The following is an 11,067-nucleotide window of genomic DNA, read 5'->3' on the forward strand; positions in this document are numbered from 1 at the left end:
GGGCCGGGGGGCGGGAAAGACGCGCGGATCACGTGCCGGGGGCCGGAGCTCAGAGGTCACGTGAGGCCGGAGGCGGGGCCGCCGCGGAGGGGGAGGGGCGCGCGGCTTCCGGCGGCCGTGGGGGGGGTGGGCCGGCGAGCGGAGGGGGCCTGTCCCGGAGGTGGCGGCGGCGCCATCTTGGCGAAGGGGGGATCAGGAAGTGCGGACCGCGGCGGCGGCGGAGCCCGGAGCGGAGGCCGGAGGCTCCCGGCCCGCCGGCCCCGGAGCGGAGCGGAGCGGAGGATGCAGCAGCCGCAGCCGCAGGGGCAGCAGCAGCCGGGGCCGGGGCAGCAACTGGGGGTCCAGGGGGCGGCGCCGGGGGCCGGGGGCGGCCCGGGAGGGGGCCCGGGGCCAGGGCCCTGCCTGAGGCGGGAGCTGAAGCTGCTCGAGTCCATCTTCCACCGCGGCCACGAGCGCTTCCGCATTGCCAGCGCCTGCCTGGACGAGCTGAGCTGCGAGTTCCTGCTGGCCGGAGCCGGAGGGGCCGGGGCCGGGGCTGCGCCCGGACCCCATCTCCCCTCCCGGGGATCGGTGCCGGGGGACCCCGTCCGCATCCACTGCAACATCACGGTGAGGACCTCGCTTGCGCCACGCTGGGGGTCCCTTGTCTGGTGATCGAAATCACACCATACAACCTCCTGCTCTCGAAGGACCCGGAGGCCAGAGCCCCCCTCTTGGTGCTTGGCTCCTTCTCTCCAGGCTACACTTGTTTCTTCAGCTTGAGGTTCTGTGGTGCAGTCACAGTCTCTACTGTTGACCCCTGAGAGCAAGGGACATCGGGACATGTGGCCCCTCAACCACCTCCTCCTATGAATCCACCCACACCTCAGGTTTTATGATTTTGGCTCCTTCTGCTTACTCCTCCACAACTTTACCATGTCACCTAGAAATGACCCATTCTTCTCCCCACCCCAACTCTAATAAGATTCCAGGCCTGTGCTGGAAGGACGTAGCCTGGAACTCAGCCCGGTTCCATAATGACCCTTCTCAGTAGTTCTTTCCACTTATATGTACCCACCTGTAGGCTCCCTGCCTAGGCATCCCTCGTACAACCCCTCTTTGCTCCCTGAATTTCACTAAAGAATAGTGCCGTTCATTGACCCCACGTTGGATCTCCTCTTACTAACTCTGGTGTAACTAACCTTTAATTCCTCTTTTTGCCTTGGCTCGTAGCAGCTTTGCCACTTCCTCCCCACTCCTGGGGTCACATCTGCTTATCCTAGGTGACTGTCACCTTTTCTGGTGGTGACAGCAATGTGTGTTTTGAGCGGCAGCAGTGCCATCGCTCCCCAGTAGGCATCGTTCCATCCTACCTATCCTTGGTCAGGAGGCATCTTCCATGCGTCCTGCCTTATTTTATTCCCTAGTGTCCCTTGAGGAAATTGTTGGGTGCAATTTTATAACAGCTGGTACTGCGCGATACAGTGCTCACGTTGTTGGATAACGCCCACTGTAATGGTCTTGTCCCTCCTGGAGCACCTTTATCCACACTGGAAACGGGAGTTGCCTGGGGGGAAGACAGACGTGAATTTTGTGGTTCTTGGAGGCTTTGATTCATTTTTTTTTTCATGGTGTTTTCTAGCCCTTTCTGCCACCAAACCAGGTCGTGGTTTGGTGAGGTAACTTTGGGAGTGGAGTAATAATGAGATACTTGAGTTTTGATGGGGCCTCATCTATCCCAGCTGAGGCTTACCTCACCAAGCTAGGACCACCAGGAGTGGCTCAGTCAAGTAAAGATTGTAGCATCTTTGGTACTGTTTTTCCTGCAGCACTGGTTAGAGCTGTGGCATCGCTAAGATCCCCAGTAGAAGTGGGTAAGGCTTCCTTGGCATGTGTTGAAACATCAAAGATTGGATTTTGCTAAGTGGATTCACTTACGGGTAGGTTTGCCTCCTCCAGCTGCTTCCTTTCGGTTGCCAAGGCCATCTACTATCTTTGTCTTTGGGGGTTCTCAGCTGCAGTGCCCATGGCCCCTCTAAAAGAAACTTGGCCTACACTGGCCCTCTTGCCTTGGGCAGAGGAGGGGAGTCTGTTCAGGCTCCTGTGGCATGGTGGCTCAGGAATGCTGGGAATGCCAGTAGCATAGGCTCTGTTCTCCCAGCCCATGCCTGGGCTCAGGATGAGGGCAGGTTCCTGAGGGAGCGGTAGGGAGAATGGGTCTTAGAGGGACTCTGGGGGGTGGGGGTGGATCTTGCTACTAGCTTTGGAGACTATTTTATTAGTTCCTTCTCCCCTGGTGGCTACAAGCCTGCATTTTTCACATCAGTGTGACTGTTATGAGGTGATCTTCCCTCCCCTGAGTTTGGAAACACTGAAGGAGTCTGGCCTGGTGTGGGAGAACTTGGAGTGTGGCAGGCAGGCAGGCAGGACAGTAGAGCCAGAGCTTCCTTTACTGTCTTCAGCTTTCCCTGGTTTGTACTCTGAGAGGAAGAGAGTCCGCAGGTTGCTTCTTGGGTATGGTCCTTCCAGGCTAGTTTTCTAGGGAAGCTGAGGTTATAAGTGTAGGACATGGTGGTGGGAAGAAAGGAACCAGAAGAAGGAAGGCTAGGCAAAAACTGGTTTCTCGTAAAGTTTCTCATTGTGACCACTCTTCCTGTTTCCCCCTCAGGAATCATACCCTGCTGTGCCCCCCATCTGGTCGGTGGAGTCCGATGACCCTAACTTGGCTGCTGTCTTGGAGAGGCTGGTGGACATAAAGAAAGGGAATACTTTGGTGAGGGGGGCAGTGGGGAGGAATGTGTGTGTTCCTGAAGAGGCTTCAGCAACTAACGTTCCCTGTGAGGCAGCTAGTTTTGAAGAGTGGGTGGTGCCCCAGGTGGAATGTCTTGGACCTTACTTCTTAGGAGAGTTGCCTACTGAAGCCAGAGGGGGCAGAGTCCTGTAGCAGCTCCAGGATAGGTCCACTAGGGAAAGTCATTCCTATAACCACAAGGTCCATCCAGTGTAGAGAACCAGCCACCATTTTGAGATCTAAGCTAAAAGCTCATCCATGCAGCTATCCAGATTGTAGTAGGAAAGACGTATTTAATGTCTCTCCCCCCAGCTCTTGCAGCATCTGAAGAGGATCATCTCTGACCTGTGTAAACTCTACAACCTCCCTCAGCATCCTGATGTGGAAATGCTGGATCAGCCCTTGCCAGCAGAGCAGGTATGCAGCTGAGGAATGGGCTTTGGGTCCTGTGGCTGTCACCCCAAAGAGTGCTTAAGAAATACTTGGTAATTGAAACAGAGCTGCAGTAGCTCCTTCCCACCCCCACCGCTCCCAAACACACATGTGATTCTCAGCCGCTTTCTTCTCCAGATGGGAATCTAGCTAAATGGGACACTACTCACTGCTTCTGCCCTATCAGAACTCAGCCTCACGGGCAGCATCCCGACGGTTGAGATGAGAGGGAATTTTATTATTGAAGCAATAGCAGTTGATAGCTATTGGAAACCCAGGCCCTTTGCTTAGGATGAGAAATGCACTAGAGCTCTAGAGAAGAGCAAATGAGAGCAGGGTGCTGAGGAAAGGTAAGTTGGGCTCTGCAGAATAGATGGCAAAAGCAGCTATGGCATGTGGTCGGGAGAGAATAATTGGCTGGTATCAAAGTCATCCATGCCTTGGGCTCTTGCTACCACTCAGACCTGGCTGGGGGAGAAACTGGCATCTTTATGGGCAGTGCTCAGCTTCCAGACCTTCAGGGCCAGAGGATAGGTCAGATGCTGCATTCTAGCACCCACTGGGTCTGATCTTCGTCTTTGCCTCCTTCTCCACTGCAGTGCACGCAGGAAGAAGTGTCTTCAGAAGATGAAGATGAAGAGATGCCTGAGGTAGGCTTGCTACTCAAGATGGCATTGGCAAGAAGTGCTTGTCATCAGTATGGGTCATTTGATATTAATAGCTCCAGCTTCAAACTGGGGGAAGAAACAATATCAATAGGATAAAGACTGACTGGCCTGCTGTAAAGGAAATCACTGTCTGGATCCATTCTTTGAAAGCATTTAGTTGCCAGTGTGTTAAAACAAGTAAATACTGGGCAAACTTAATCTCAGATGGCTTCAGGAATCATGACAGACCCTAGTTTGTATCCTGATTGTCCTAGTTGGGGACTTTTATTTATTCTCATTAGGGTACAGTTTTCTCATTTATAAAATAGGATTCTGACTCGTACGTATCACATGATAGTTTCAGATAATAAGTAGTGTATAGTGCACCTGACAGAATCTTTAAAAAATATAGATACTGTGTTCTCATTTTTATATGTATGGATGTTTTTGCTGTGTGAATATCTATGCACTACATATGTGCAGTGCCTGTGGAGGCCAGAAAAGGGCATCAGATCCCCCGGGACGGGTATTACAGGTGGTTGTAAGTCCCTGTGAGGGTGCTGGGAACCAGTTTTCTAGAAGAGCAGCTTTTTAACTGCTGAGCCATTTCCCTAGTTCCTATTGATTTATTTTTGTGTAAGCCAGGCTGGCCTCACACTCACTTGTGTAGTCGGAGATGGCCTGAGTTGATCCTATTGCTTTTACATACTAAGTGCTAGGACTGCAGACATGTGCCACCCAAGCTTTAGGTAGAATGTAAATCATAGTTACGCTTCATAGCCAGATAGAACTTATTTCTGTGAAGTCTCCTTTGACTGGAGAATTAATAAAATTTATTAGTGAAATTAATGAAAATTAATTCACTGGGTCTTAGCTTTTCTATGATAAGTGAAGATAACGATAGAAGAATAAATACTTTATAAAGTAAGCTGTTGTATGTTGCCCCTAGTACAGGATGTCTTGTTATAAGGTGTCTCTGATCATGTTGTTTCCTATCACTGGGCCCATACTCTGTGACTTTGTACTGATCTTCAGACCCACAGTGGACAGGTGATCCCTGAAACGTAGTCCTTCCTCGAGATGTTCAGCCTCTGCCACGCCCGCAGCACCTGACTGTGGGCCTGAGGTTGCCACAGTGTGGCCTCTGCTCAGCGAGCTGCTTGTTCCCTCAGAGCAGGGGTGAATAAGGAGCTAACTATAGTGTTAAGTTGTACTGTCTCTTGCTTTGGCCCACCTCATTTCCATCTTTGCAATGAGTGCTTCCAGGGACCTAATTCTGGTCCTGCTCTTGTAGGGAGGAAAAAAAAAAGATTATGGTCTAGTTTTCTTTTTTTCTTATTTTTTAAATGTGTTGTAAGACAGGACAACTTTGAGGAGTCAGTTCTGTCTACCATGTAGGTTCCAGGGATAGAACACAAGTTATCAGCCTTCTCAGCAAGCCGCCAAGCCACCTAGCTGGTCCTAGTTTTCTCCTTTAGGCCTAGGGTCCTAAGGACTCCTGGGTGAGAGTCTAGCCTAGTAAAGCAAGCTTTTACTTTTCCTTCACCACTGCAAGCCAGAGTCATTCATCTAGAAATTGGGGAGTTTTCTGCTGCCAAAGGAATTTTAGGGACAGTTGGAGCAGGGTTTTCCTAGGGACAAGAAGACAGTCCCTTTCTTGGTCCTCTTTGTAGCTCTGCTGCTGTGGTTTAGGAATTTAGAAAGGAAAGAAAATTACCTTGGAAGGCCAGACTTGACATAGGCCTTTAATTCAGTACTCAGGGGTCTGAAGCAGTATAATCCCTGCAAGTTTGAAGCTAGCCTGGTCTACGTAGTGAGTTCCAGGACAGCAAAGGCTACACAGCAAGACCCTGTCTAAAATAAAAGCCAGGTGCACACCTGCATCCATAACACTTGGCAGGTGGAAGCAGGAAAATTGGGATTATCCTTGCTTTATAATGAGTGTAAGACTAGTCTGGGCTATTTGAAACTTTGTTTCCAAAAACTAAAAACAAACTTGCCTTAATAGGGCTGAGCTGTTTTCTAGAACTGGGAAATTACTGCTAAGACCATGGGGGGAGGGGGGGTGGCTTGGGGCTCTGGGACAAGTGGACTGAGGAAAAGTCTATCCACTACTTTTGTGGTAACATTCCTTTGCACTCCTGCCTCAGGATACAGAAGACCTAGATCACTATGAAATGAAAGAGGAAGAGCCAGCCGAGGGCAAGAAGTCTGAAGATGATGGCATCGGAAAAGAGAACCTGGCCATCCTAGAGAAAATTAAAAAGAACCAGAGGCAAGATTACTTAAATGTACGTGCCTTGTAGAGAGGCAAGGCAAAGGGTTGTTGGGTCCCGGCTGGGGAGTGGCAGGCCACTGCCCATCAGTATAGAGAGCCGTCTCCTTTATTGGATCTTTCCAGTCCTATCCCTAGTCCAGACTGCCTTAAGGTCTACCCACCAGACTAAGGAGTAATGGTGTTTCCCCTCGTTCCCAGGGTGCAGTGTCTGGCTCGGTGCAGGCCACTGACCGGCTGATGAAGGAGCTCAGGGATATATACCGATCACAGAGTTTCAAAGGCGGTGAGTTCGCACAGGGGCTGCACAGGATACCCTCAAAAAGGACACAGTATGAAGATGGAGCAGTGGGTAAAAACACTTGCCACCAAGTTTCAGGACCTGAATTCAGTTTCCAGTCCCACATGACAGAGCCTCTACTTCATACCCATACACGTGTAATAAGCATATTAATGTAATTATTTTTAAAAGGATACAGTATGCTGGTAAGGACTCCTTGAGAATTTCTAAGATCATACAAATGCTTATAAACTTTTCAGACAAGGATTAGAACTCCTCAAGGCATGGGTTGGTGCATATCCAGAAACAAACCTGGACCCTTTGAGGGGTTTTCGTTGGTGGTGGTGGTGGTTTTGAGGTTTGGGTTTTGGTTTGGTTTGCCGAGATAGGCTTTCTCTATGTAGCCCTGGCTGTCCTGGAACTCACACTGTAGACCAGGCTGGCCATAAACTCAGAGATCCACCTACCTCTGCCTCTACCTCCCAAGTGCTAGGATTAAAAGCTGCACCACCACCCAGCTTGGGCCTTTTTCTTGAGGGAGGGAGGGATCTGCCCCTTGGTCCAGACCCATCTTACTGAGGCCAGTGCCTCCTCTCCTTTCAGGAAACTATGCAGTCGAACTCGTGAATGACAGTCTCTATGACTGGAATGTCAAACTCCTCAAGTGAGTGGCAGCTCTGGGATGAGAAGGGTTGAGGGAGCCACATGAGTGGAGTGACTGGTGGAGCCCTAGGGCCAGTCCTGTCCCTTTCAGTGTGTTGTGGGATCCTAGGAGCAGGTGTGGGCAGTGGAACCCTCAGGAGACTGCTTGGTCAGTACCTGGCAGGCTGAGCCCAGACTCGTTGCTTTGTAGAGTTGACCAGGATAGCGCTTTGCACAATGATCTTCAGATCCTGAAGGAGAAGGAAGGAGCAGACTTCATCCTACTTAACTTCTCCTTTAAAGTAAGATGGCCTGTTTTCAGTGTTCTGTCCCTGGCTGAGCCTTCCCTGTCTGCCTCTAGTCTTGTGAGGATGCCGGCCTCCCTCCCTAACTGTTACCTGCCTCTCTCTCAGGATAACTTCCCCTTTGACCCACCGTTCGTCAGGGTTGTGTCTCCAGTCCTCTCTGGAGGGTGAGTGGCTGGGCAGAGGGAATAGGCCGTTCTGGTGCAGCAGGTGTGGAAGGGATTGGACCTCTGGCCAGGCACAGCTGACTAACCCCTCTTCTGCAGGTATGTTCTGGGTGGAGGTGCCATCTGCATGGAACTTCTCACCAAGCAGGTGAGCCTGTTTCACTCTCGGCCATTGGCCTGGGTGGGGCTGGCTGAGCTTTAACCCCATTGGTTAATGGGGTGGGGGAACAACCCTAGCCATAATATGGCCCTTTCGTTGCACTAGGCATAGCCTGTACCCAGCAACCTAGGCGGACAGGTGGTGACTGTGCTGGGAGTAAAGGGACCCCTCTGTAAAGGCAGCCTCTTGCCTGGAAAGGTGCTGAAGGTGTCTCAGGAAGCTGTATCCTGACTTCCTGCTTTGTCCCTGCCGTGCCCCAGGGCTGGAGCAGTGCCTACTCCATAGAGTCCGTGATCATGCAGATCAGCGCCACGCTGGTGAAGGGGAAAGCACGGGTGCAGTTTGGAGCCAACAAAGTAAGGACCCTGGGACTGTGAGAGCCAAGTACAGTTTAGGCCACCAGCCAGCTAAAGCTGCCTTTTAGGGTCAGAGGATAAGGCCCCTGAAATGGAGGGAGGGCATTGGCCCCAGGGGCATCCTCAGATGTTGGGGTGGCACAGGTCTGGGAAGAGATATCATGTGTGGTGTGTCCTCAAGGTCTTCCCAGGCAGAGATGGTTGGTTCTAGAAGCTGAGACTCCTGGGCCCCTGGGTGACAGCCTGCAGGTGAGGGACAGTAGGTTGCAGATGGCCATGACCTGATCTGATGGTTTTCTCTCCCCAGTCTCAGTATAGCCTGACGAGAGCACAGCAGTCCTACAAGTCCTTGGTGCAGATCCATGAAAAAAACGGTGAGGCTGGCCCCAGGCCAGGCCAGGCCCCGCTCTAGTCAAGTGCAGAGGCCTTCGTGGTTTCTGAGCCTTACTGTCTCCTGGTCCATTGTCTGCCCAGTTCTCCAGAAGTCTGGAGTACTGTCCCTCTTCTTCCCAAGAAGTAACCAGTAGTGGGGTTTCTGGTAGCCTGGGCACTGTCCTCTGCGTTACCCTCTGCAAAGCCCATCCAGTTCCTGCCCTAGGTGGGCTCACCATTCTCCCTCCCTTACAGTACCCTCCGGGTAAGCCGCCTCCGCTCCCCTACACAGTAGCCTTCCTAGCATATGCTTTCCTGGAACATGGAGGTGTCCTCAGGGATTGATTGGGGCAGGTGAAGTTGGCCTGGGCCTCCCCTCACTATGCTGGTTTGTGTTTTGTTTGTCTGTCTGTTTGTGCAGGCTGGTACACACCCCCAAAGGAAGATGGCTAGCCCTGGAGTCTCACCCTTCCTCCTCCCCAGGCACCACTGGACCAATTACCTTTGAATGCTGTGTTTGGATCTCACGCTGCCTCTGGTTTCCCCCCCTCATTTTTCCTGGACGTGATAGCTCTGCCTATTGCAGGACAATGATGGCTATTCTAAACGCTAAGGAAAAACAACAACCCACAACACACACTGAACTGTCTCAAGTACTCAAGACTGACTACAGACCAACCACCTCGCTGGAACCCTTGCTAGCAGGCATTCTTATAAAGAAACTCTCAAGCCTCCTTATATTGCTGGAAACTCAGCTGTGCTCCAGACTAGAGCCTCCTTACCTATGCTATGGGTTTTTAATTTATTTTCTCTTATTTCATGTACACTGCTTTTTTTGGTTACAGTGTATGATGGATGTGTATGAAAAAATGTATCTTTGGGAAAACAATTACAGTTTGTTAATTTGAAGATGCTGGTCTTGACTCATCTTTATTTTTATTCCCACATCCCCTGACTGCTGGGTGGGGGGAGGGGTGCCAGGCCCACCATGCTTTGGTAGCAAGGAGAAGCTGCAGAGAGGCTGCAATTCGATGCTAGCACAAGAGAAAGGCCAAGCGGAAGCACTCGCCTGATCTGACCCTAGATTTCTCCCGAAGGCCTCTGGAGCAACCAGTACCTAAACTCTTTGGAACAGTCTGGCTTGCTGAACTACAGTGCAGAGGCCCAGAAACATCCTGATTATTAGTACCTCTTTGTACTAATCTCCATTTTTGAAATTTCCAAGAAAAAGATGAGACTTGAGTAGCTGCTTCATGAACTCCTTTTAAGTTGAGTGGGGTGGTGCCCTGGCTCCTGGATGCATGAGGTTTCCTCTAATCCCAAGCAACCTGCTGAGCGGCTGTAACTCACTGGTTCCCTGCCTTCCTGTCCTCTCTTCTCACCTCTCATCTGCTTTATTAGATTATCTAAGAAAAGACTTGAACTTTGGATTCTTTCTAGCCATTCCCAAGTTGTGGGTCTACTGGAAACAGTAGCTCAATGTGGTTGCATTGTGTAGTGGGACCTCGGCTCAGCTCCAGGAACTGCACAGCCGGGGAGAAGTCTGCAGAGCCACAGCTACCAGTGTTGGACCTGCTGTTGTGAGACTGCACGCAGTACATGGAGCCTGCATCTCCCTCTTTGAGCTTGCTGTGGGACCACCTGCCTGCAGACTGGAGGAAGACTGAAGTGACAGAGGCAAGGGACAGCCAAGCCAAGTCCTGGAGCTTAGGAAACCCAGCCCTGGAACAGTTGCCTGGATGTTTGCTAATGCTTCTGAGATGGGCATTCGAGTTTGGCCATCTTCCCCCACTCCCCATCTCTTCTAGGGATTTGAATGTCTTGCTGCTTTAGGGGGATGGAGAGTTCACCAGTCCTACTTGATGCTGCTCTAATTCTGCCTACACCCACCAGGTTAGGGGTGCTAATACATGGTGAGGTTGAGACACAGAGGATACAAGGGGAATAAGTCATTCCATAGAACTGAAATCTATCTCATAGCCTGTAAGGCTTCCTTCTGAACTTAACACCAGCCAGGGCTGGCATGTAGATTGTGTTTTTAGTAACGTGTACTGTGAGCTGTCCTCTGTATAATGTATTTTGTAATGTATTTTTCTCATCTACCAAAGGATGAATCAAATAAAGTTATTTAAATAGTTTGGCTCTAATAAACTTATTTAAAGAAACCATGGGTTCATGTCCACTTGCTATGATGGAAAATGCCAGGTTCTGGGAACTGTGACACCAGCTCTTGACAATCCTCCATTTTCCTTACCAACCCTTTTCTAACAAAATTTTAAGTTTAGGCTTCTTATAAAGTTACATGCATTTAAAGGGGCAGATTTCTTCTCTGCAGTCGGAAAAGCAAGGAATTTGTATCTCTGACCCAGGTAACTTTGCCTGGGTTGTAGCCCACAGCCTAGGGGCTGCTTTTCGGTTTCCATGCCACAGTTTAGAGGGCAGGACAGGGCAGCAAGCAGTAGCCAGGAGAAGGTATCCGTCACCCCAAGCTTGAGCCATGACAACCTTTATTTGCTGGAGTGATGGCTCACTGACTCTACATGCAATACCAAAAAACCTAGGCAAGGGCCCTTCCAGCCTCCCCAAGTCTGCCCCGGCATCCAAAGATGAGGAAAATTTGCTCAGCTGCCTCAGGCTTCTAACTTAATGGAAGCTTACTAT

The 11,067-nt window shown here is 50.6% G+C and overlaps 1 protein-coding gene across 1 annotated transcript; it reads left to right on the forward strand.

Annotated features, from left to right (window-relative positions):
• The first annotated feature begins 179 nt into the window (after window positions 1–179).
• Window positions 180–10,568, forward strand: Ube2q1 (ubiquitin-conjugating enzyme E2Q family member 1). Its single transcript, NM_027315.4, has 13 exons — window positions 180–609; window positions 2,648–2,752; window positions 3,083–3,187; window positions 3,802–3,852; window positions 6,000–6,140; window positions 6,326–6,410; window positions 7,008–7,068; window positions 7,258–7,348; window positions 7,460–7,518; window positions 7,618–7,666; window positions 7,939–8,034; window positions 8,342–8,408; window positions 8,828–10,568. The coding sequence occupies exons 1-13, from the start codon at window positions 283–285 to the stop codon at window positions 8,857–8,859; spliced, it is 1,269 nt and encodes a 422-aa protein (NP_081591.3). The 5' UTR covers window positions 180–282; the 3' UTR covers window positions 8,860–10,568.
• The last annotated feature ends 499 nt before the right edge of the window (window positions 10,569–11,067 follow it).

The sequence above is a fragment of the Mus musculus genome, chromosome 3 (genome assembly GCF_000001635.26).
Source record: "Mus musculus strain C57BL/6J chromosome 3, GRCm38.p6 C57BL/6J".
Taxonomy (NCBI): Eukaryota; Metazoa; Chordata; class Mammalia; order Rodentia; family Muridae; genus Mus; species Mus musculus.